At 42.5% G+C, this 25554-nt stretch overlaps 1 protein-coding gene across 1 annotated transcript; it reads left to right on the top strand.

Moving 5' to 3' along the window:
• Positions 1-761: 761 nt before the first annotated feature.
• ankef1a (ankyrin repeat and EF-hand domain containing 1a) lies at positions 762-15317 on the top strand. The gene is made up of 11 exons (XM_070987646.1): positions 762-882; positions 1439-1646; positions 2075-2236; positions 6590-6789; positions 6936-7085; positions 7210-7333; positions 7669-8488; positions 11445-11671; positions 11829-11977; positions 14160-14315; positions 14719-15317. The coding sequence occupies exons 2-11, from the start codon at positions 1457-1459 to the stop codon at positions 14872-14874; spliced, it is 2334 nt and encodes a 777-aa protein (XP_070843747.1). The 5' UTR covers positions 762-882; positions 1439-1456; the 3' UTR covers positions 14875-15317.
• The last annotated feature ends 10237 nt before the right edge of the window (positions 15318-25554 follow it).

The following is a 25554-nucleotide window of genomic DNA, read 5'->3' on the forward strand; positions in this document are numbered from 1 at the left end:
CAGTGGGTATTACTGGTCTCTTTATAAGCCCCTCTGCACTCAGTAGCTGCCATTCCACTGTCACTCACACAAACAAAACTATGTAAGTTGATCTATGCGCTGGCGGTCAAGGGCAAAGAACTGGTAATTCTACCTTGGCTACTTAAGGATGTTAAGGATGCATGATAAGATGGGAGTAGATATGTACATGGTGTTTATCCTGGTAGTATTTGTGGACCCGAGGCAGACTAGTGATCACTCTGTGGAAGCTAATGATAAATAAATAATACATTTATAAAGAATAATGAATCTAGAAATGTCAGGAGAAAACACAAAAGGGACTTCTCTGACACCTGAACGTTTCTGAGTGACATGCAACGTTTATGGAGCAAAGTGTGGCTGGTGTTCATTTATGCTCCCTCAATATTTTATTTTTATTGAGTTTAATCTTGAGAGTATTTCTGTTGTGCACTTTTGTTGGACTTTTCAAAATACGATATGTTTTACTGTAACGTACATCTTCCCGGTCTCCAGTTCATTTGGTTCTGTAATCTTTGTATTACCGAGCACATCGACTGCACTTGAAGGCAGCACCAGACACCACCGAAGCACAAAAAGTCCTTCCCGGGATTTTCACGCGTTCCGTTGCCATGGGGAGTTTGTTTTCTTCCTACGCCTTACACAGAGTTATAGGTTATGCTTTAAAATGAAGGAAGGACTTTGTGGGGAAACTCGGGATTAGTGTAACTGTCCTAGCTGTCCAGACGTAGCGGGTACGTGAATAACCAAGTGTAAGGACTTCACTGGACTTAAAAGGACTTTTTCCCGTTCCGTAACAAGCGCGTGCCAAACAAGGAAACGCCGGTGGCTGTGGCTAACGTTACCCTTCATCTCAGTGTGCAGGTGGGTGGACTGATGACTGAAGACCTATTTATTCTTCATGCTGACTAATGTTTAATTTACAGCGACAGCAAAGGGTCAGCATGAGTCAAAGGGTCAGTAGTAGTGTAAAAGTAACGTTACCGGGTCATACGCAATTAACTGTAGATTGTCACTTTGTGATTTAGGGAGGCACGCATGCTAATGAAGTGGCCTAGCTTAATTTGCCGCACTAGATGTTAGAGTGGAAAACATCTCTGAATCTGAGCTCTAAATTGATGCTAGACATGTTTGTTTTAGGTGAACAAGTGAAAATTTAAAACTACAAACAAAGTTAAGCAGGTTTGCTGCACTGGCTCCACAGGCTGTTGTGTGACATAGCATTTGTCCTCTGTGATGATTTGACACTATTGAGAGAGCTCAACTATGCAGTTCTTAAACCTAAACCTTAAAACCTACCTGAATAGAATTTGTCACTTTTAAAAAAAAAGCTACAGAATTGCTTCTGTCCTCGGTCATTTGCATCTGTACCTGCATATTTTTAATAAGTTCTGTTGCCTTTTTTCTTTGTTTCCACCAGCTCCTGTCTGATCCCATAATGAGTGGCAGGCCGGCAGAGGGCCGCCTGCAGGTCCTTCAGATCTACCGCCTGCTGCAGTGCGTCCATGAAGGGGACAAGGCGCAGATAGAGAAGATGAAGAACCTCGGGGTGGAAAACCTCATCAATCTCACTGAGCCGCAAGATGGCACAGGGGTGCTTCACGTGGCAGTTTCAGCCAACAATCAGGGTGATGGGCCTCTTCTTTACTCTGTTTTAGAGTAGAAGGTGCTCCACTGACCTGCTGGACAGCAGTAATTTGATCATTTTCAAATGAGGTCACATTTAATCATGACTGTCATTTGAAGGCAAATGCTTTAGATAGTCAGTGTGTCTGCATAATATAATGCTGTGAATATCCAGTCTACTGCAACATAATTTAAGTGTTTACAACTTCCAAAATCCCAATTAGACATTAGATTTTTCTCTTTATTACTGTAAAATTGCCTCAGTAATGTCCAGGAATTATGAGTGCATGTACACTGCTGTCCAAATTGTTTGTGCCAAGAGCCTTTTAAACCTCTCTTAAAGCCTAAGAGAAATCACTTCACTGAATGATCTGGAAACCAAAAACTCAACTCCCCTGACTGTTTCTCTACTCATCCTGACTCCTTTCAGACCTGGTCAGCTTCCTTCTCTCCCAGGGAGCACACCCCGACATCCAGGACAAGAGAGGCCGCACCGCGGTCATGTTAGCTGCTGACCTGGGCAGTGATGCCATAGTGGCACTGCTGGCCCAGAACCGTGCTAACCTGCGGCTTCAAGACAGCGAGGGTAAAGGTGAGCAATAGCAGGCATAGAGCATGTGCAGACAGTGGGTTCTGGATAATGAAACACGAGCAGATATTTGGAAAAAGCAGTGTAGTACTTGATAGATGCAATACTTTGTTAAATCGGGTAGTTTTACAGAGATTGAAATGGCAAGTGAGACCTGAACAACCACAAATCTACATAAAAGTGACAGACTACCACAGGCCAGTCACATATTTAACAACTGAACAGCAGGTTGGAATAAACTTTAAAGGACAAGGGTGTGAACTACAGAGAGTTTATTGGCTAAAATAAGAATATAGTACCACTGAAAAGAAAATATCGTAACGGTTGTATCCCTCTGCACATCGTTCTGTTTAGAAGGTAGACAGAGATCCTGAGATACAAGACAGAAAAAGTAGTAGAGAAGTTGGAAGTTGGAAAGTGGCCAGATCTATATTTAAGGCGTAAGTTTAGTTTAATGTGGTCTTTCTGTCGCTTTCTCTACGAGCTGTAACTAACCAATAGCTTTCTTAGACACAACAGACAGAGGAGCGTCACAATAGTCAAGCCTGCTGGAGATAAAAGTTTGATTAACTTTTCCGTGTCTGCCTGCGAGAGGAACAGTGGGACTCTGGAAATATTCCTTAAATGATAGAAGGACACTTCAGTCACGTTTCTAATGTGATGTTCAAAATGTAGGTCTGAGTCATGGATAACACCGAGGATTTTGACCTGTTCCTTGCGGTTTAGTGTGAATAATTTTAGGCGGTTGGAGAGTGTTTCTCTCTCAGCTTTGGCTCCAATAACTAGGATCTCAGTTTTGTCTTGATTTAGCTGGAAGAAGTTCTGAGTCATCCACAAGCTGATGTCTGAGATACACGTAATTCAGTTGTTGATGGAACTGTAATCATTTGAGTTGGGTATAAAGCCCTGTGGGATACCGTGTCAGGTCTATATTAACAGAAGAGTGATCATCCTTGGCCACATAGAACTGTCGACCAGTTAGATAAGACCTGAACCATTTAAGAACTGTGTCAGAGAGATCAACCCCCGTGTTTAAGTCTGTCCAGCAGAATGTTGTGATCAACAGGATTGAATGCAGCTCTGAGGTCTAACAGAACCAGCACAGACAGCTTTTTCTCATCACTGTTCATTCTGAGCTCATTCACAACTTTGACTGTGTCCTTTCAGACACTGTGTTGTTGCAGAGGAAATCATTCAGCTGTTTAAAAACAATATTTTCTAAAATCTGGAGATTGGGGCTTGGAGACTGGTCTGTTGTTACAGATGACAGAACAATCTGTTTTGTCTTTTTGGAGCAGTGGTTTAATTGAAGCGGTTTTAAAAGTGGTTGGAAAGGTGCTTGTTAGCATCGAGTGATTAATTATTTTTAAAACTTCCACTGCAAAACAGTTAAAAAGCAATTTTAGAAAAGTGGTGGGAATGGGATGAACTCACACACAAGTTTCTTGATCATTTCCAATTCCATTGATGTGCATGGTGCATTCAGTATTTGGAGCAATACTTTGTGGTACATTTTCCTGCTTTTTCTGCATATTATTCACTCTGATGGCTGCAATCTTATCTCTAAAATATGCAGAAATGCAAATTTATTGCATTTAGTAACGCTCAGGTGATTTGTGATTGTTCAGTTTTATTCTGCTAGAAGTTATTTTAAGATATAGTAGCATGGTGGACTTGAAGTTTCATCTTTCGCCATCTCCATTCAGCTTTGCAACAGTTTCTTTTTATTTGTTTTTGGGCCAATACGGTCAGTAGCTGATCGTAGTTTTTCTTTTTAATAATCCACTTGATCATCAACAGATGATGGGAGGGTTGGCAAACATGTTATTTATATGCAAGATAAAATGTTCTGCCATTTCAGATGCAAACTATCATATTTTTCCAGTGTGTTGCAATGCAGCATATGAAGCGAGACAGTGAATTCAGTGAAGTAATGATGAGACAGAACCACACCCATGACTGATGAAATGTCTGCAGAAAGTCCCCGTGTAATGACAAGATTTAAGGTATGATTAATTAGAGCTGATAATGGATAAGAGCTCAGAGATACCAGACAAGAAATTTGGACAATGCTTTGGTGGTCTTTAGACAACATATGCAAGAATGTGTACATGACATTTTAATATGACAGCATGATGCTCAAATGAACTCAAAACATCAAAAGAAATATCCCTTGGCCTCAGAGCATTGGTACATCTGGTGGTTCCTCCTCCGCCCCTCTGCCTTGTCTAAGGGAGTTGGAGAAATTCTAATTTTCTGGGGCAGTTTCAATAAGATTGGCAGATGTGTTTGTGTTTAGACAGGTTTCACTTAAAAAGATTGTTCATTTAAAATGAGAGTGCTGATATTTAAATGTGCCATTTCTTGTCTTGTCTTGTGGCAACAGCCACTGGATGCAAGGATGCATACAAGGTTAACACTTACTCTGCGGTGAATTAGGAGTTGAGACTGACAATTTGCTACATTAGATTTCTAGTCTATGACGTCTTTCAGTTCTACCGGGCCGGACACATAAAGTGTCTGTAGAGTCACAGTCACTTTTCAATTGGTCAGTACAATGTGTGCAATGACCTTGATGATGATCGGTTTGTTTGTAAGGATTTTAATAGCTTTGTCCTCATGTTATTTAACATTTCTGATGATGAAGTCACCCATGACTATAGATGTGACGAGTGTTGTCTGGTAGACTTTAAGCTATTCACCCTGGAGATGGAGTGCTGGCACAGTGCACAGGGACCTGAGGCTGCTGGTCGAGGGGCTGGGCTCCCTTGATCTGGCTTTCATTTGCTCAAATCAATGCAACAAACGAAGATTGGATCAAATTAGTTTCTAAATAGTCCAGAAATTTGTGCAGACAGACCATAAAATCAAATTGGCAAATAAGCCAATGATGACAAGAATTTGTCATAAGTTAAAAGCGAGTAGAGGAACAAGCAAACAAACCACTATTTGGCAATCTAACTTGACGTTTGAGAGGTGAGAGGTGCAGTAATGGAACAGCCTCTCGTCCACTAATGAATTCTCACTTGAGCTTGAAGTGTCGATTTCTCAAATAGAGGTGTTTTCCATCTCAAGTTAGATCAGCAGGTTCACGCTGAATACCTTGCCTTGTCTTACAGCTCATGAAAATGCATGGTGCTTCTGTTTAGATATTGATGAGGAGGTGGTATCTGGGACAGCTTCAGTCAGCATGCCTCAGGTTTTTCTTCAGGTTCTTTTTAATTGTGATAATGACCCCAATTACAGTGTGTCTGGGGCATCAATTACTGCAATTGGGGCTCTTTTGAGAGTGAGTGAATGAGAGAGGGAGAGAGAGAGGTTGAGTTAGGGAGAAAAGTATTTGCGTGTGCACTTTTGTACATGAATGCACACTTATGCATAATGTATGTAATTTATATTACATGTGTATGTGTGTGCACAACTGTGTGTATGTGTGTGTCAGGCTGTGTGGGTACATCTAATTACAGATCAACCACTAATAGTGATCCTTTCCTGTGAAAGGTGCTGAGTAACCTGATATCATCCTGCACTCCCCAAGGACTGGTTCAGCCCAGTCTCAACACTCACAGCCAAGTCCTTTCTCCAGTAGGCTGAGTGCACACTGGCCTGCATTAGCCTCAGAAAGAGCAGCAGTTGTGGCACAGATCAGACTGTGGTCTTAGTGGGCAGCTTCCAGTTGTGAGTGTGTGTGAAAAGAAAGGAAAATAAAGTATTGCTGCCAGTGAAACATTGAAAAGTGTATCACCTGGACCTGTGGTGTCCACCCTGCATGACAAGCTCACAGAGGCTTATTGACAAAACTAAAACCGCGGTGTGTGTAAGCTGAGATAAGATAAGCCTTTACTGATCCCCAGAGTGGAAATTCATGCAGTTCTGTCTCAAACAAAGTGACAGAGCTGGCTGGTCAGAGTGACTGGCATAGAAAAGTGGGATTCGAAGAGAGTGCAAGCTGAAAGCAGCCCCTTACTGCAGGATCAGACTACATGATTTTGTTACAGCGCATCCACAGCCATTTTTTCTTTGTTTTCTTTTCTTTCTTTCTTTTTTTTTTGCTACTCAAGACCACCAGCATCTGCTCAGCCCTCCTGACATCTCATTTGCTAGGAGGATGCTTTTGGCACTCTTTGTACTCCGAGGAGATAACAAGCTACATTCCCTGTCTGATTTTTTTCTTCAATCTATTCCTGGACTGCTCTAATCTAACAAAAATTATTTAAATAATGTTGATTTTAAGATTTTTTTCTTGAGATACAACTCAAAAGCTGAATGCCCATCATATATCCCTGCTATTTGCCTCAATCCCTCTATCACTCCCTTTTTATCAACCTTTGCACCTCTTTCCTCCTCTCGCTCTAGGTGTGCTGTTCTACTGTATTTACCCCTCCAAGCAACACACCCGCTGCCTGCAGGTGGCACTGAAGTGCCAGGCAGATGTCAACAATGTGTCGGCGCAGGGCAGCCATGTTTTCCAGTTGATGTGTGAAAAAGCCCAGGGCTGCACCCCAATGTGTCTCATCATGCTGGAGGGAGGGGCAGACCCCAATGCAACAAATCAGGTTAAAAATTGGATTCGGGGGGTTGACACTGCGGTATTGTGGCATGGACTCTGTCAGAACTGGTAGTTTAAAGTGCATAAAACATATCGTGAGATGCTCTTCATGCTGTTTTTGTAACCGAAGACGTCTCTCCTGTCTTTCCTCAGAAAACCGGCGTCACAGCGTTGATGGAGGCAGCCAAGGCCGGCTCCCTGCAGCTCGTTAAAGCCATTCTCAAGAGAGGAGGAAACCCCAACGCCCTGGACCGAAAACGCTTCACAGCAGTGCACTATGCCGCCATGGGGGGCTTTTTTGAGGTGTTGTTTCTGCTCACCTAATTTTTTAAATATCTAATTCAGGCCCTCACTCAAATTACAATAGTAAATATCTGCAGCAATGGGATTTTACATTTAGGATTGTGTGATGTTTCGTGTCTTCCAGGTGATTCAGGTGCTGTCTGCATACTCGGCAGACATGGGAGTGATCAACCTAGACGACTGCACCCCCTTACACTATGCTGCTGCCACAGGCAATGCTAACTGCTGCAAGTTCCTGGCACAGAGAGGTGCTGAGAGACAGAGTCTAACAATAATAGGCATCCTGATTTATGTGCAGTGAATTTCAGCTTTTTCTGGCACTCAGTGATAGCTCTGTGATAAAAAATCTGTAAAGATTGCAGTCACAGGGTCAATACAGGCTCTATTGGCCTCTCTTTGTAGTTGTGTCTTGTCATCTTATCTCTCTTGTGATACATGAAGACTCAGGAAATTCAATTTTCTTCATGGTCAAGTGTTTGACAAAAAATGGTAGAGTATGCAGCTGCAAACACAGTCCCAGATTAGATTAAGTAAATCTGCGGTGTGTTTACATTTCTTTCCTGAAACTGTGCTCTGTGATCAGGTTGTAACCCCAAACTGAAGAACCAGGAAGGTTTGCTCCCACGTCAGATTGCCAAAGACGCCGGTCATAAAGCAGCTGCCAAGGAGCTGAGGAAAGCAGAGAAGCAACAGCGAAAAGGCAACAAATCCAGCGTCAGCCTCATGTCAGAGCTCTGGGGCCTGACCCTCCATGACTGGTCTCACGAGTTTGAGACTGAATTACGGCAAGCCTTTGGGGACAAATCAGTCACAGTTACCACCAACATGTTTGTTTCAGTGTTGGAGGAACTGAAAGCTCCAGTCGAGCTCGACCAGCTCGATACAGTCATCTCAGCCCATGACAAGGGAAGAGAGGGACGTATCAACATTAATGATTTCATCAAAGGTGTCAAGTACATCAAGAAACCGTTCCTCCTCTCCTCTTACATGGCCAAAAAGAAAAAGGGAGAAAAGGGAGGAAAAGGAGGTAAGAGGAAGGGTAAATTTGTTCTCCCCATGCCCATTTGCACCCTCCCGCCGGAGCTTATGCCCCGGCGACCAGACGGAGGCCCACCCCACTTCATGATTGAGACATACTACAACTGCTCAGACATCCGTCGATTTGACCGCGATCACCCACCAGAACATCCCATAATGAATGACTCAGGATGGTACATAGAAAAGCCAGAGAAGGTGTACGTCAATGTCAACTACTGTGTAAAAAGTGGAGACCTGGAGTCTCTGGACCTCGCTCTCAGCCAGGGGGTTCCTGTGGATGTCCAAGATCAGTTTTACAAGACCCCGCTGATGGTGGCCTGCTCCAGTGGCAACTACGAGGTGGCTCAGTACCTCCTCAGTCGTGGGTGAGGAACAGCGTGTTTTCTTTTCTGTTTGGCTTTACACTTTGGAAACAGAGATTTCACCACTTTTACCAACACAGGCCTACTTTTTAATTACTCTCACAACTAAATTATCTACAAATAGATGAACAACAATGAGAATTCAAAGCATCTCATATCAATATTTTTATAATAAGAGTCGATTAGATTAGATCAAACTTTATTGGCATCGTCACAGTGCAACACAATGACAATGAAACAGACAATGAAATGCAGTCAGAATTATTCTATATCAAATGACAGCATGGAAGGGGCCACTCATCGTAATGAACCTACAGACATACATTATGTGACTCTGCAGCTCTCCTCAGCTTTACTGAGCTTTGTAACATCTTTCATTTCCTTTTTTTAGCTGTCTGTCCTCAGACTTTGCTGTTCTACTTTGCTTTTACAGCATTGTTTTCAGTTGCAGCGGGCAGCTGTTGTCACTCTCCACTACCTGCTAGAGTTAATTTCATTAACCAAAAATATGTCTAAATGTGTTTGTCTTAAACCTTTTTTCCATGACTTCAAAGTGTCATAAACATTAACTGTGACTCTATCAACATGCAATATTGTGGTTAAAAAAAGACAGGACTAAAATGTAGTTTAAAAAAAATAAAGACTTAATAATTTCTAATATATTTCTATTAGTGCTGTCAATCGATTAAAATATTTAATTGTGATTAATCTCATGAATGTCATAGCTAACTCACGATTAATCGCACGTTTTTATCTATTCTAAATGTCCCTTGAATTATCATTTTAATGCTCTTATCAGCATGGAAAAGTGGATAGGTTTGCTTTGTGCAAATGTTTTTTACATGTAGTGTTTTATTTCACACTAACATTCTCACTTTGAGCAGTCATTCACATTTGAATGAATCAAATCTCACACAATTTAACACTGTCAATAAACAGATGACAAAAAAATAAATACTTAGTTACAAAAAAGCCTCTTCAACAACGCTTTCTAAGGGATCAAAACAGGGTGATACAGAATAAAGTTACGTAAAGTGCACATTATTGTAAACTAGGACTCAGGCTATAGTGCAGTTAAACCATGGCTTAAACTTTCCTTTCTTAAGTTTCCTCTGATCATAACAGCATCCATATGTCTCTGTCGAAAGCCATCCATTGTCGCCTGGTTTTGACAAGGAGGCGGCAGAGAATTCGCATTCGCCGTGTGTTTGGCCATCAAGTGGTATTTCAGACTGGATGTGCTGCGGTGATAATTCAGTTCACACCGACAATACACACAGATAACTTTGGTCTTGTTTCTCCATTTTGGCATTTTGCACTTGACATCCATACAAACCGGTAACCTACTTTTTTTACAGCTAGCAAGCAGACAAGACCAAACACGTGCATAGGGCGTGCCTATTGTTTTGTTTCCGGTTTACAATCGGATCCTGTAGTTTTTCTTACGTTACTTGCAGTGGCCACAGCTTATAAAAAAAAACTACAAGTTCACTAGGTCACAAAGAACGTTAATCTTGCGGTAAAAAAAATGACAAGCACTAATTTCTCTATATATTTCTAATAATTAATGATTTCTGTATTTTTATTGATACAAAAAAGAGGAAAAAAACATTATTTGTAATAAGTTTGACAAAAATGACTCTTGGTTTGGCTACACTAGATTGAATGATATGTTTGCTATAATCTGATGACTAAAAAAAGACTAAAACACAGTTTTCATTGACCAAAACTGGACTGCAGTAGTTGTCGTTTTCTATGACTGCAATTAAAAAGACCAAAAAGACTTAAAGTCAACTAAAACTTGACTCAAAAAACAGGATTAGATTGACTGAATGTGTTAAAAACTAACTAAGACGTTTGATACAGGACTAAGACTCAGTAAAAAAATAGCTGACAAAATTAACCCTACCTAACGACAAACGACAGACAAATTTCAATTAAATTTCCTTAGAAATTTCCTTAAAAATAATAAAATTTAATTAGAAATTAGATGTCTAATCCTGCTGCACGGTGGCGCAGCAGGTAGTGCGCGTGCCTCACAGCAAGAAGGTTGCCGGTTCGATCCCCGGGTCAGGCGGGGCCTTTCTGTGTAAAGTTTGCATGTTCTTCCCGTGCATGCGTGGGTTCTCTCCGGGTACTCCGGCTTCCTCCCACAGACCAAAAACATGCTCATTTGGTTAATTGATGACCCTAAATTGTCCGTAGGTGTGAGTGTGAATGTTTGTTTGTCCTTGCATGTGGCCCTGCAATCGGCTGGTGACCGGTTCAGGGTGTACCCCGCCTCTCGCCCATTGTAGCTGGGACAGGCTCCAGCCCCCCGCAACCCCGAAAGGGATAGGCGGTATAGATAATGGATGGATGGATGGATGTCTAATCCTTAAAAAGTCACTCCTAAAGTGACTCGGTGACTGGTGGTAACAGCAAGTGCAGTTTAACACTCGCTGAGCAGCTGCTTTGCCAGTACGACAGAGGATGCAGCAGAGTATGTGTTTTGTAACGTCTTGTTTTGTAGATGCATTTTGGATGAGCAATCACTGTCAGCGCTAACCTCAGTGACAAATGTGTTTCCTGTAACTGCTGCACAGTGCAAGCCAACACTTCAGCACTTTTAATATGAAGCAGCTGCAGTAGGAAAGGTTGGCTTCGCGGCACTTTGGCAGTAACTTCATACGGCTCTGAGACAGCTGGAGGAATGTGAATGTAAGCAGTGAGGCTGATCAGTGACAGAATTACAGACTGTAATGCTGCGTTTCATGCCTGCATTGTTCCTGTGAATCACTTGTGGGTAGGTAGGCAATTCGAGTCAGCACTAACAACTAAAACCAATAGAGACAATAACTTATTCTAAACACACTGAATGTCTATTGCAGAAAAGTTAATCACCAGTGTGAGTTCAGCACATTTCTGTTTTGCGTGTCAGTGAACACAAACACATCATGATCATGCCTCTTCCTGACAGGGCGGATGTGAATGTGTGTGACCAGTTCTTCTGGACGCCACTCCACCACGCGGCTCACGCCGGCCAAGTGGAACTTATTGACCTTCTGGTGGAGGCCGGGGCCAGCATAGACGCCCGGGCCCTCGGTGGGGGCACACCCCTCATGAGGGCCATTGAGAGCTCTCGACCCTCCTGTGTGGACTTCCTCATCAAGGCGGGTGCCAGTGTTAACGCAGAGAACAAGAAAGGTTTGACTGCACTGCAGAAATTATATCAAAACTGTTTATGAAACTATCCTTTGAGCCAAGTTTATCAAGAAACAGCAGAATTCTTGTGACAAGCTGTCCCTCTTTGATGGTTAACACAGTGACTCCTACAGTGACTGTGTGTTTTCTTTACCTTCAGAACAAACCTGCCTGGACGTCGCCAGAGCTTATGCAGACTCCAGGATAATTGACTTGGTTAAAGACAAGATGGATTCTCTGCCCAAGCTAAAGGAGACAGGGAAGGGAAAGGGGGGCAAAGCACAAAGGCCTAAACCTGCCAAACAAAAGGTACCCAAATAGTCACAACAAATGTATTAAAATCTCATGGCTTCAAACTTTCCCTGTTTTTTTGTTTTTGTGTTTGTGTGAAATGGAGATTTCACTCAGTGTTCAGTGTTCAGTGTTCACCCTCCACAAAACCTATTCATGCAGCCTTTGAGTCATACAGTTGAAAAGGTGCTTTTTTGCAGATATAGCAGGGCTTGGTCTGAAACAGCCCTGTACACAGTATGTACTATACATACCTACACAGTTTTGACAGAATGCGGTCATTTGCAAATGAACTGTGTTCACCAACAACGGCTTCATGGAGTGTTTCTGAGTCCGTGTAGTAATCTCCTCTATACAATCATGTGTTCACCATGTGGTGAACCTCGCTCCATGCTTGTGACAGACTGAGCCTTTCCAGGATGCCCCTTTCATACCCAATCATGATACTATCAGCTGTTACCAATCAACCTGTCTACCTGTGGAATGTTCAAACAGGTGTTTTTGGAGCGTTCCACTGCTTTCCCAGTCTGTTGTTGCTCCTGTCCTGACTGGTTTGAAATGTGTTGCTGCATCTTTCTGTTTTATTTATGTTTTACACAGCGTCCCAACTTTTTTGGCCCTTTCAAACAGTGAGTGCAGCTACCGCTCAGTATAATCTCATCGCATAGCTAAATATGAAGGGTTGTAACTTTTAATAGAGGAAATGGTTAGCAATATGACATGGTGGATATAGCTGGTTTTGCTAATTGCTATCACAAACACTGTTTAGGGTTCCAGACAAGGATAATCAGTTAATAATGCTGTTTGTCTTCATTGAACTCTGAATACAGCAGCAAATACACAAAGTGTGCTCTTTCACCAGAGTGGCAGCCACTGTCCCTCTCCTTCCTGCTTACTGTCTGAACACACCTTAAATTATGGTAAAGTAAAACTTAAACAACGTTTGACTGGAGGTAATCTCCCACCTTGCTTTTCTTCTGTGTACTCCAGCTTCTTCTTTGAGCATTAAAAACCTAAAACAGATCTGAAGTCTGTAAGACAGCAACTATGTTACAGCTAAACCATGGCGGAACTCCCATTTGCATTTCCCATAATCAGTCCAAAATGTATTGATTTTGTGAAAGTAGCAGGTGGTGCTGTAGAACAAATTCATCAGGAATATTCATGTGAGGAAAGCGCAGAAGAGCCCACTTTCTGGTATTGAAGAATTGCAGAAATCCTCTCACCATTATAAGAAACTGATAAGCTTATTAAAGTCTGATGCACTCTGACTTGTGAGCAGGTCAGTCACTGTAAATAATGCATGCACCCTCAAGTCAGAGCACACGCCTTTCATTCTAATGCAGTGCTTTGAACCTGTGATCCTGATCGATTTATCACACCTACAATCATGCAAGTTTTTAATATCCTTATATAACTTAAATATAGGATTGTGTACATGAGAAAATACAGGCAGATTTCTTTGTTTTAACCAGTTGTCATAAATGTTTCACTGTGCATTACTGCATAAGACTGTGTTAGTATCTTTAAAGGACCAGTGTGTAGGAGTTAGTGTCATCTAGCAGGGAGGTTGCAATTTGCAACCACCATCTTTTAACCTTTTTTAACAGTGATTATTTTCTACTTTACCAAGTCTTTGCTGCCAGACTGATTTGCATGCCAGCTACATTTTATGGGGTTTCGAAATTCTAATGAAAGCCAGAACCAACACACACAACCGGAGTTCAGTGGGCTTCTATAGAAACAGAAAAACACCTCTGTGTTCAGACCTTATCAGTAAAAACATGCAGTATGTTTCAAGTAGAAGTCTGTAACTTCAAGTTCTGAGTGTTTGAAACTAAAAACTTTAAAAACGGTTCATGGCTGAAACACAGCGGAAAGCATCCAGAGGACTTTCAGCACCAGTCCGCGCCGCACCACCTACAGCCAAGAGAGTCGCAGCAGGTTAAGATGCACATGTAAACGTCTGGCTCTGTGTCATCTACAGGCAAGAAAAGTAACAACAATTTCCAACTTGTTTGTAGCTTGTGTTTGTATTTGTGTTTGTTATTTTAGAGAGGGAAGGAGAGGAGTCCTAACGTTGTATCGGTTGTTTATTTCTACAAAAGTCTGCAGTATTAATGTCCACCTGTCTTAAAGTTTTTCCCAGCTCATCAATATTAATCTTTATCAAATCTAAAAAACGTGGTGCCCCCTACAGGACATTGCCGCAGAAGGAGCAGCGCAAGCAGAGGCATCGACTGCAACGACAGGAAAGACTTCCCCTCAGAAGGATTCAAAGAGCGTCGTCTTGCAAAACACCAGGATCACAGCGGGGAAGACCAACGCTGTGGACATCACCTTTGTGCCAAAAACGGTCAGACATACATGTGTATATAATGTAGCATCTGCATCCTTAGCACAAATTATTACTTCTTGTGTTATACCATTGAATATACCCCATAAATCACTTGTGAAATGTACACATTTTGATCAATTTTTAGAGAGTTTGACATTCTGACCTCAGCCTTAAAAAGTCTGGTTCATCTAACTGTTTAAAGGCCTTTTTATTTACATTTACTGCACACTGAAGTCCTTTTATTTCCTCACCTTATTGTTGCAAAAGATCCATTCTGCTGTCAAAAAGGAACATTTCCCAAGATAAACGTTTCTAATCCAGATCCACGCTTTTATGTTAACTCTAGCTCGCTTGTCCAGTGTTCACACCAGTGCGATTCGGTTCAGCACAGTGCCCAACTAACGGCGTCTGTCTGTCTCAGGTTTGGGGGAAGCCGCCCACCACCAGCCAGCTGATGTCAAAGATAGAGAGACGGAAGGAGCTCTTATCCCTCGAGGTGGACTTTGACGACTTCATGATGCCTTTCAGCCAGAACATCCAGAGGAAAACCCTGGAGATGACAAAAACCACAGTGTAGAGCTAACAGAGGTTAGCCAGAGAGAGACACTCTGACATTTAGAATTCTAGCCTGTTACTGAGCTGGTGACCTGGACTTTGGATTGATTTTGGATGAATCTTTTTTCATAACAGCTGCTTTCATCAGCATAGCTGGACATCCTTGTCATTTAGGGTCAGAATTTGAAATGCCAATACATCGTAGTCATGAATTATCAGTAGGATAGTACATGTGTAATTTCATCATGCTAAATTTCCAGAAGTAGAATCTGCTTGAATTAATCATCAAATGTTTCTGCTTAAAGATATTTCTTTTATACACACCCATCATGACTGTACACCCGTGATGCTCAGCAGGGTCCGTTTGTCTCTTGGCAACCTTTAAACAAAGTAAAGACCGAACATATATATCTGTGAATACACTGGAAGCTGTACTGGATATAAAGAGTTTGGACATGAATACAGAACTGATGGCTTCTGTACTCACTGTGCTGTCAGCCTGGTTCAAACCCAGAAACCGATGCTGTCTAAAATCCCATGGCCCTGAAAGTTTAAGGACAGGCTCACAGTTTTCCAAGTCTATTTTTAAAACAACAGTCAGGTGGCGATATGAACACTGATCAGATTTCTCATTTTAGAGTTATCCCTCACATTTGTACTGGCCATTAAGAGTAAATTTAGACAACTGAAGTAAGACATAAATCACTTTAAGCTTGCTCAGTGTAAGTTCGATGGATATCATTTTCAGTGTCTAAAGAAGGCAGTGACTGAATCAAAGCTGGGAGATGAGCACAGGGACAAACCTCTCCTGTAAGAACACACTGTAGTTAGGAAGCTGCTTAAAATCCTCCCCTGACTCTGCAGTGCTGTGGCTGCAGTGAGACACTGTCTGCTGAGGAGAGGAGAGGGCACAGGCTAACAGCGGCTCATGAAGGGAAAACCTTCTCCTTCTTTCTTTCTTTGCATGCTTTCTTCCTCTTTATTTCTTTCTTCCCTTGCAACCTTTCTTTCTTTCTTTGCATTCTTTCTTTCTTTCTTTCTTTGATTATTCCCTTACAGCCTCTAGTTTTCTTTTTCTTCATTCTATCCATATTCCCATGCAACTTCTTTTTCTTTCTTCCTCCATTTCTTCCTGACTGTCTTTCCTTCATGTTTGCATACTTTCTTTCTCTCTTTCATCACACCCTTTCTTTCATTCTTTCCTTCTTCCCTTGCATCCTTTCTTTCTTTATTTCTTTCTGTTTCTCTTTATTTCTTTGTCTGTCCTCCCATCTTTGCATCCTTTCTTTCTTTCTTTCTTTCTTTCTTTCTGTCTTTCTTTCTTTCTTTCTTTCTTTCTTTCTTTCTTTCTTTCTTTCTTTCTTTCTTTCTTTCTTTCTTTCTTTCTTTCTTCCTGTGCAACCTTTCTTTCTTTCTTTCTTTCTTTCTTTCTTTCTTTCTTTCTTTCTTTCTTTCTTTCTTTCTTTCTTTCTTTCTTTCATACAGAACGCACACTTACTCATTAATTAGAGAGGACAGACATGTGGCTCATGGCTCCTTTATGTATACCAGCTTTCTTTTTTCTCTCCTTTCCTTCCTTCCTCACTGGAACTTTCTTTATAGTTTGTGAAATGCAGTCCTGCAGTCACACAAAAGAAACCCATTTGCTCATGAATTGACGAACTCTTTCTGGTTGTGCAGCCAGAGACTCAGTAAGTGTAGCTCTCGTTATGCCTCCTTAATGTTGCTGTATTTGATTTCACCGTTGGTCGTCCTTCATGCTGTTGGAACCAACTGCAAAACATGAAGCTCCTGAAAGGAAAAAAAACCCTGCTCTCCAGCAAATTGCATTTCCATGTTTAAGCCACCGTGTGGCACTGTTTGGCAAATTTAGCAATGCAGGGCTCTGGTTGTTTATTAAGCTGGGAGAACAGAAAACTTGGAGGGAGCTCTTGTGTTTGTAGCACAGAAAGACATCAAAATGGCAGCCATGTGTATGTACTGTTTTCATGTTAGACTGTCTTTGAAACAGGAATCTGCATTTCACATGGAGTATTAATGAAGAGAAGATATCATAATAAGATGTCTTGTCCTTGGTGAACTGACTACATGAACGGCTGTAGGGTGGCTGACGGCAGCTGAGCAGTGTTTCATATTTCGGCCATGTGTTAATCATTGATGTCCATACCAGGAGTGAAAATAGACGTGCTTTTCTGTGTTAAATGTCGCATTGATGCACACTCCCATCATCACCACCACCACCATCACCAGATAAAATTAGATTGCAGTGTCCTCAAGGTCCATGGGGACGCAGTTATATAATCAAACATACAGGCAGAGGGGGGCGGAGGGCTGCTTTGAGGTTCGTTATACAGGGTCTGGATTGTTTAAATATACATAGTCAAAATATCATTGATGACAAGGGTGTGAGGAGAGAGGCAATGCATGACAGTGTTGGGAAAGAGAGGCAGAGGAGCAAAGAGCAATGGAACGAGAGAGCGGAGGTGAAAGGAGGCACACACATATGTAATGATATACAGACAGAGAAACGGAGACAGTGACTAGAGAGTGAAAAACCTCCCCGAAAGCCCAGCAGAGCCGTTCATTATGAGGCGGGAGAGATGAGGGAAGGAGACGACTGACAGCGAGGGAAGGGAAGGCGAAAGGAAGTGAGGAGAGGAGAGGGGGTGGTGGTGGTGGTGGTGGTGGTGGTGGTGGAGAAAGAACAGTGTATGGTGACTCAGAGGATGGGGAGGGAGCACGGCGGAGGGAAGAGAGGGGAGCGGAGGAGTGGGTGGGAGGAGAAGATGAGGGCTTTTCTAGCACAATAAGTGGCACACAGGTTAGAGGGAGTAAACAAGGCTGCTGGCTCTGATTGCCGACTGTGACGCAGTGTGTCTGTCAGGGCGTGGGCTCGGGCTTATATGGTCTTGCAGTATGAGTGCTTGAGCGTGTGTGTTTGTGTGTGCCTGTGGATGGTTGTTTTCCCGTTGTACAACCAGCACGTGTCTATTTTAAAGAGCACATCATGATATCTGTGGCTGTTTTTACACAGAGGTGCGCTTGTTTTATTCATGACGTGTTATTGAAGGCTCTGTAATATGGGCAGATATTAGTTTTCCTATGTGAGCATAGCATGTTTATGTATGTGCTTGCATGTGTGTTGTATTGTGTCCCTATACATCACATAAGATTATGCTTTCAAAATCCCACTGAGGAAATTTGCAGTGTTACAGCAGCAAAGGGGGCAACGCAACAGTAAGAAGTATGGATAAAAAAGCAAGAAATGATACATAAGTAAACAAAATGTTAAGTAAAACAATGCATTGGATGAGTTAAAGATAAGGCAGCGCTGGCCACCACAGTTGTGTAACATCTGCAGAATCTTGTTGCAGATGTTGAAGCAGGGCTCATCCAGGATGTGCATATATTTATGTTTATGTAGGCTTTTGTGCATTTGTGTATCTGGATGTTTACATTATTCTGCTGTTGCTTATTTTCACTATGTGTTGTGTTTGCATGAGTAAATGTGAGTGTACATACATGCTAATAGTGTAAGTCCAAGGGTATTTTTTTTTTCAAGTTTAGAACCTCTTTCTCCGCTCCTCTCCTCTCTTCCTCTCTTCCTCTTTTCCTCTCTTCCTCTCCTCTCCTCTCCTCTCCTCTCCTCTCCTCTCCTCTCCTCTCCTCTCCTCTCCTCTCCTCTCTGCTGAGTATCAGTCTGAGCTCAGATTAGTGTGTGTTGCTGCCAGCAGCACTGCAGTCTCCCAGCTCTGGTCCTGCACCGCTTACTCAGCACTCCAGCCCTTCACTTCCCAAAACAACCCACTGGGACAAACACAGACATGCACACACACTCAGTATATTACCACTGTTTACCACATGATAGTATGTTATTATTACCATCTATCATTGCGTTACTCACAGGAAGTATGCAGGCACACAGATTTGCTCACACATGCATACAATCCAATAATTATATACTGTATGCAAGCAAGCATATGCAGACAGATACTCTAGACACAACATATAAATGGACACACAAACAGATGCACTGTCACGACTGTCTCCACCCCCCCACCCCACCTGCATCAAGTCCAAGTTCAACACCACTGCCCACTGCAAAAAATAATAACAATACCCATCTGACAGTGTCCAAAACTCAGCTGTAATATTTTCATAAAGTGGAATTTATGACTGAGCTGTTTTAGTGGATTGCATCAGATTTTACTGGGGTACTTAAAAAAGTATAGAAAATAAAAACTGAAAGTAGTTGCCAATTAATTTTCCTGAGATCAATTCATTGAGCCTAATAGTTTCAGCTCTGACGTGGATGCACACACAAACTGTACAAACACTACGCTGAACAGATATAATATTCCTAAAATACTGCATGCTTCCCAAATGCATTAATGCACTTAATTGAATTAATGCTAATCAATACAGCACATGTCCATAACTTAAAAAGTTAAATGACAAAAAAACATCTGTTTGCAGTTTTAGATTTAAAGAAATCTATTTGTGTAATTTCATGCTAAGATGGATCCAGTGTGTGTTTCCCTGAAGAGCCAATAACTGTAAACACAGTAGCAGGGGATGGAAATGCTGTGTCTAGTAAAACAATGGCGGCATTGTACAGATCCTGGTTTACTATACATTATTGATGAGGGAGTCATGTTTCACACCAGCCTAACTGACTGCATGTGTGTGTACATATGTGTGTGTAAACCTTTTTTGTGGGTTTGTCTGTAGATGTTTGGTGCCTGTGCAGCTTTACTGACAGTGTGTGTGTGTGTGTGTGTGTGTGTGTGTGTGTGTGTGTGTGTGTGTGTGTGTGTGTGTGTGTGTGTGTGTGTGTGTGTGTGTGTGTGTGTGTGTGTGTGTGTGTGTGTGTGTGTGTGTGCGCGTGTTGCAGTGATTCATCATTCATTAGTGCAGCCTTGGCAGTGCCTTAGATCTCTTTAACTTTCCAAGCTATAGATTCCAATTTGCTGCAGGCCTGGGACTTTTATGATGAGGATATTGATTTGAATTTCATAGTGAGACCAATAACGCTGGGTGGTAAACAGAGGACTGGGCCTTGGCTCAGATAAACAGACTAATTCCTGGGAAAGAGACCAGAAACAGATACAATGAATATCTCTCAACAGACTACAGCTGCAGCATTTTACTGAGTGTTCTTCCTTCATAAAAGTGGGATTTGAAATTAATTTCAAACATCAGAAAATATTTTTCACTTTCTATCTTCTCTTCTATGCTGTGCTCTCAAGCAGAGTAGGAATGGAGCCCCATCACCATTGTTGAGCATAGGCTGGTTTAAAGCAGACTTGGAATACTGAACCCTTTGATGCTGTCATTTTTTATGCTGTTTAAGTTAGGGATACGTTGGCTTTACTGGGCTTTTCTTTGCCTGCCTTCTTTAAATTGTAGGAACATAAGTTTCCTCTGCGCTAAAAACAGCTCATTAGTGTTGCTGGAAATGATCATGAAAACCAGCGGGGTGCCATTAGCTTAAAAGCACGTAGTTTCTGCTTCATTTTACCTTGGCTTTACTGCACTTTAAGTCTGCAGTACCTTCATACAGCATCAATACCTCAAAACAAGTAGACGTGTTGCCTTCAAATCTCAAATTTAACACAAAAATGTCAAAGAAACACACTCAAACACATTTCAGAGCATCCACGGACACTAAATAATTTGTGAGTTTTACATGCAAAACCTGTGTATATCATCTCTCAAACAAATCCATATCACTTGTTTACAGTGTGCTAAATTTTCCTCTTCAAGCATATTTAGATATTTTAAGTTTCAGTTGTGTTGTTATTCTAACTAATATGATACACTATGATTTTCAAAATATCATTTCAAGATATCCTGAACAGTTGCTTCACAGATTGTAATATTTTATTAATCTAAAGGAAACAGTCTGATTAACTTTCTTTTTTTTGTTATTGTACTTTCTGTGTTTAAAGCTGCACTTATCAATATTTTTATGTCAGCAATGGAGATGTCTAAGTGTAAGATGAGAGGTGTCACTCATAGCGATGAATCCACAAAGACACCAAACTCTGCTCTTCCCCTCTGACATTTTAGCTTCTTTCAGCTCTTTGTTGTTCAGCTCTTTTCTGTTTTGGTTCACTCTCACTGCGTCATTTCCATCTCCAGCTGCAAAAGCTCCGACAACACGCTGTCCGCTACCTGCACTGCACCAAAGGGCAGGCGAGCAAAGGTGGCTATTAGCTTGCCAGTGCAGCGGAGTAGCTAAAGGGTGTTTAGCATTTAGAAGACTATTTTTATCAGGAGTTGATGGAGACCAAAGCAGAGCTGAAAGGAGAGTGAGTGAAGTGCTTTAAAGTCTGCTTCCATCATGTTTACAAAGCTGCTGTGGACCGTTGCGTGCTCACTGACGTAGGGGGTCAAACGCCATCATGGAGTGTTATTAATCTGTGTTAACTTTGCTGCCATGTTATTTTTACCACAGTTAATAAATCAAAATGAAGGCGTTATTTTGACAACCCCAGAAGTTATTGACTGACAGTTTAATGAGATGCTCCTCCGGGCTGCAGCATGTCCGCTGTGGTAGGAAAGTTTAACAACTGTTGTGTCTGTGCATTTGGCTCTGTTTTATACTGCAGTATCATCTGCACCCTCCCCCAAACCCACTCCTTCAGTCTGCTGGAAAAAAAGGAAAGGAGAGACGGGCTCTCTCTCTCTCTCTCTCTCTCTCTCTCTCTCTCTCTCTCTATCACACACACACACTCGGGCACACACACTCCCTGTTGATTAAGGCTTCCTCAGTGGCCAATCGCTCAGCAGTAGTTGGATTCCTGAGCAAGAAAGATGTTTTAATCAAACTTCAACAGGAAACACAGTCATAAAATATGGATGTTATATAAGGAATTGTCAGCAGGGCGTTCTGATAAGTATACAGTATGAATAATATCCTGATGAATGTTATGTAAAAGGGGAGGGCGACGAGAGAAAAGAACTTTTCCGAAATCCTCCTGCCACTCGTGCATCAACATGACGAGCAATTTTCAGAATAAGCAATAATTTGAATTCATTTAATTTGAATTTTATTATTATGGGAACTAAAATGTTCAGATTATGGATGCACTATTTTAGAGAGAGACACTCCTTCTCCTCCTGTCGTGCATTCATCTTGTAATTTTTACAAGATCAATTAAGCTTCATGATATTTTACAATGTAAAATATCTTGGGGCCTGATGAGGAGTCTGCAGAGTTTTTGTCACTTGTGATTAAGTTTCTCATTAGCATTATTTCGCTTAAAGCTCTGCACATCGTATTCATCACTCTCACTGTATTCTCTCACTGCATGGTAATGATGCTGCAGCCATAGCTGCAGTTTGCCACGGCCAGAAAAGCGAAAGATGCCAGGAGAAAACAATTAACCGAACGCCGAGCTTCCCTGAATATTCATACGCTCCTGATGTTATCGTGTGTGCCTGTACGATAGAACTGTGCTGCAGGGTGGAGAGTGGGTGAGGGTCGGGTTCCTGACAGCCTGTAGAGCATAACCAGGAGTTAAAGCGAGCAACAGAGGAGAAGGGGGAGAGTGAGGTGACTGAGAAAGAGGATCTGCATGAGGGTTATGGTAGGTCAAGGGAGAGGAACGGTTGTTTTTCAAGCCAGACACAATAGAAGGTGAGGTGAGGTTTAACAACTCAGGAGCGTGGTTGTGTGTATGAGTGGGTGTGTATGTGTGAGCGATGGAGGGATAGACCTTTGGACAGAGACAAAGGAGAAGTGGTGAAGGGGTGTATTCCAAAAAACTGGCCTGTCATTGCTGCATGGAGGAATAGCAAGCGGTGGAGAAGGGGTGTCGGGGAGGAGATGCCGATTTTGGAAGTGTAGGAGGAGTGAGAAGGGGGGAGGTGGCAGTGATTTGTGGTTAGGGTGGGGGCGTGAGGAGTGGACGCAGCAGTGATGGTGGGGGGGGGGGGGAAGGGGTGTTTTCCCAAAGCCAGGCAGGCACTGCAGAGCCTGAAACTGAGGAGATTTTTTTTTGCCAGAGATTTGTTATGCTGCTGCTGCTGCTGCACCAATGAATCGATGAGGAGGGGAAGGAGAAAGGGGAGGAGGGTCAGCCTGGTTGAGGTTGTTTCACTGCAGTGGAGCCTTTTTGTCCTCCCCCTCTTGCTTCACATTGATAGGCCCCATCTCTCTCTCTCTCTCTCTGCTGTCATTCTCACCGGAGTCTCATCTGTCTGTCTTTGCTTGACTCTCTGTCCCTTTCTGTCCTCATCCTCATTTCCCTCCAGGCGAGACCGTTTTCTGATACCTGGCGCCCCGCTGTCCAGAACTAATCTGGCAACCTCTGGCGAAGTTGCCTCAGAGTCTTGCTGTGCGCAGGTATCGCTCAGCTAGCCAAGACCTACACTTTTCCTTATTAGCTGCATCAGCGTCTGCCAAATAGAAACTTAGCACAATTGGACAAAACTTCCTCTGCTTGTTTGTCTTTGAGACAATTTAAAGGGGGACTTTTGTTTACTTTCAAATGACAAAGCCCTCTTTTTTTCCATGCACGACCACATTCGTCCCCTAACCTTAACCAAGAGCTTATCGTAAACATGACAGCGAAGCTCCCCTAATGCTTAAACCTATTACATGGATGCAGTGTTCAAAGACATTGACGTTACATCTAATTACCAAAGTGTAAAAGCAGCTGGCTGTTGTTACAGGGGTTATGTGCTGGACTATTTCTTGGCGACTTTCGAAAGATTATATAACCCCCCTGTATAACTCCAACACACTTTCCGCCCATGTGGGTCATTATTCACAGCCCCGATGATGATGAAGAATCACTGTGTTCTTGGTATGAGCCGCTATGTTTCCTATTGCTGATTTATAAAGAGCAGCACATCTGTTTGAAGCAGGAATAACTGTTGATCAAAGCTAAGCTAATTCTGCTTAAAAAGACTACAGAGTAACATTATGCTGTTGTCTTCCCTAAGAGCTTCGTGTTTGCAGTATTTTTCATATTCTGTCTGGTTTAATGTGTGTGTGTGTGTGTGTGTGTGTGTGTGTGTGTGTGTGTGTGTGTGTGTGTGTGTGTGTGTGTGTGTGTGTGTGTGTGTGTGCCCTACATGCTTAGTCTATAGCTTAGCTTATGCAAATACTCATATTAATTAATTTAGGTTATCAGAAGACTTCAGGGCTGTGGTTTGTGTCCAGTGCTTTATGTGTGTGTGTGTGTACGTGTGTAGTTCTGAGACACTACTTTTAGCGACTTTTGGGGATATATTACAGATAAAAGGCCAGTTAACTGGGAACAGCTTGTCCAATTGGGTACAAAAGGAAAACAGGTGATTTTTGAGTCAGTGGTTATGGTTAAGGTTGAGCCAAGTCTGCAGGAAATGAATAGAGGACTATATTATGTCCCCAAAAATGGCTGAAATCAACGTGTGTTTGTGTGTGTGCGCGTGTGTGTGCGTGCGTGTGTGTGTGTGCATGCGTGTTTCTGTTTCAGCAAATGCGGTTTGGACTACTGAGAGAGGGAGAGAGACACAGACAATGAATTAGGACGAGAGGAAGAGAGAGAGGAAGCTGATAAAAGGGAGCAGGAAACCAGACCAAACATGGGCACAGGTGACGCACAGAGGATACCCAGTTTCCATAGCAACAGGCAGGTGCAAGACACTGGGAGCTAATCTATCTTTCGATCTGTTGAGGTGAAACATTTGCATGCACATCGCAGTGTGAGTAGCCCAATATATACACACACATAAAACACAAGAACAGGGCTATGTATGTGATTCTTAGAGGCAAGAACACAACACACACTCACACACACACACACACACACACACACACACACACACACACACACACACACACACGATAAATGTGAACAGCATGCTGAGCACACACCAAGAGCAGAGCACAGCACGCACCATGACAAACAAACGTATGATCATAGAACCAATGAAAGAGAAAATGTGATTTGCCAACGAGTATCCTGACCTTACTGACCATACACACACACACACACAAACACAGTAGCAACGCCCGACTCATTGAAGATACGGAGGGATGGGGGGAGGAGGATAAAAGGGAGATGACAAGAAGGGGTGAAGGATGAGGCAGGAGAGCGAGATTAAAAGGGAAGTGGAGATAGGGGAGTGTTGATCCGTACCCTGGGGGTGAAATACATGATGAGGAGGAGGGTAAAGGCAGAGCAGGTAGAGGGGAGGGGGGGTTATTGCATGCTGAGGAGCAAGTGAAAGAGAGGAAAGAGGTTGAGAGGGAGGAACAGGAGAGGACGGGACGAGAAAGTGAAGTGGAAACGAGGAAAAGTCATGGGAAGTGAAGGCAGCTATACGTACACCGTGCAGTCCAGAAATTTCGGCAGGTTCTTTTGAAAAAGAGCTGGACTGGCCTGTGAAGCAAACGCTAGCTGGCTGAAACACACTTTGCATACCAGCCTGTATCTGTGTCACCATGTAAAGTCTCATGTTTGAGTTTAAACTACAGGTGAGGAGTATCAGGATGCCTCCCCCTCTGGCACCGCCTCTGGCCATACTAAATTATTAAACACATATGTTACAGTCACCTCTGCGATGGCTGGAACTGCAGGTAGCAGGTCATTGCTTTGCAGCTCAGTGATTTGGTGTTGTAGGTTGTCAGGCACGTCGGCTGGTTCACAGCAAATAATGTTCACTCCCTTTTGTTTGTTTTGAAACCTCTCGCAAAATGCCAGAG

Source organism: Chaetodon trifascialis, chromosome 19 (genome assembly GCF_039877785.1).
Source record: "Chaetodon trifascialis isolate fChaTrf1 chromosome 19, fChaTrf1.hap1, whole genome shotgun sequence".
NCBI lineage: Eukaryota > Metazoa > Chordata > Actinopteri > Chaetodontiformes > Chaetodontidae > Chaetodon > Chaetodon trifascialis.

Coding starts and splice junctions, on each gene's coding strand:
- ankef1a (XM_070987646.1), top strand. CDS start 1,457: ATGAGTGGCAGGCCGGCAGAGGGCCGCCTGCAGGTCCTTCAGATCTAC. Junction 1,647..2,074: donor AGTTTCAGCCAACAATCAGG/GTGATGGGCCTC, acceptor GACTCCTTTCAG/ACCTGGTCAGCTTCCTTCTC. Junction 11,672..11,828: donor TAACGCAGAGAACAAGAAAG/GTTTGACTGCAC, acceptor CTTTACCTTCAG/AACAAACCTGCCTGGACGTC.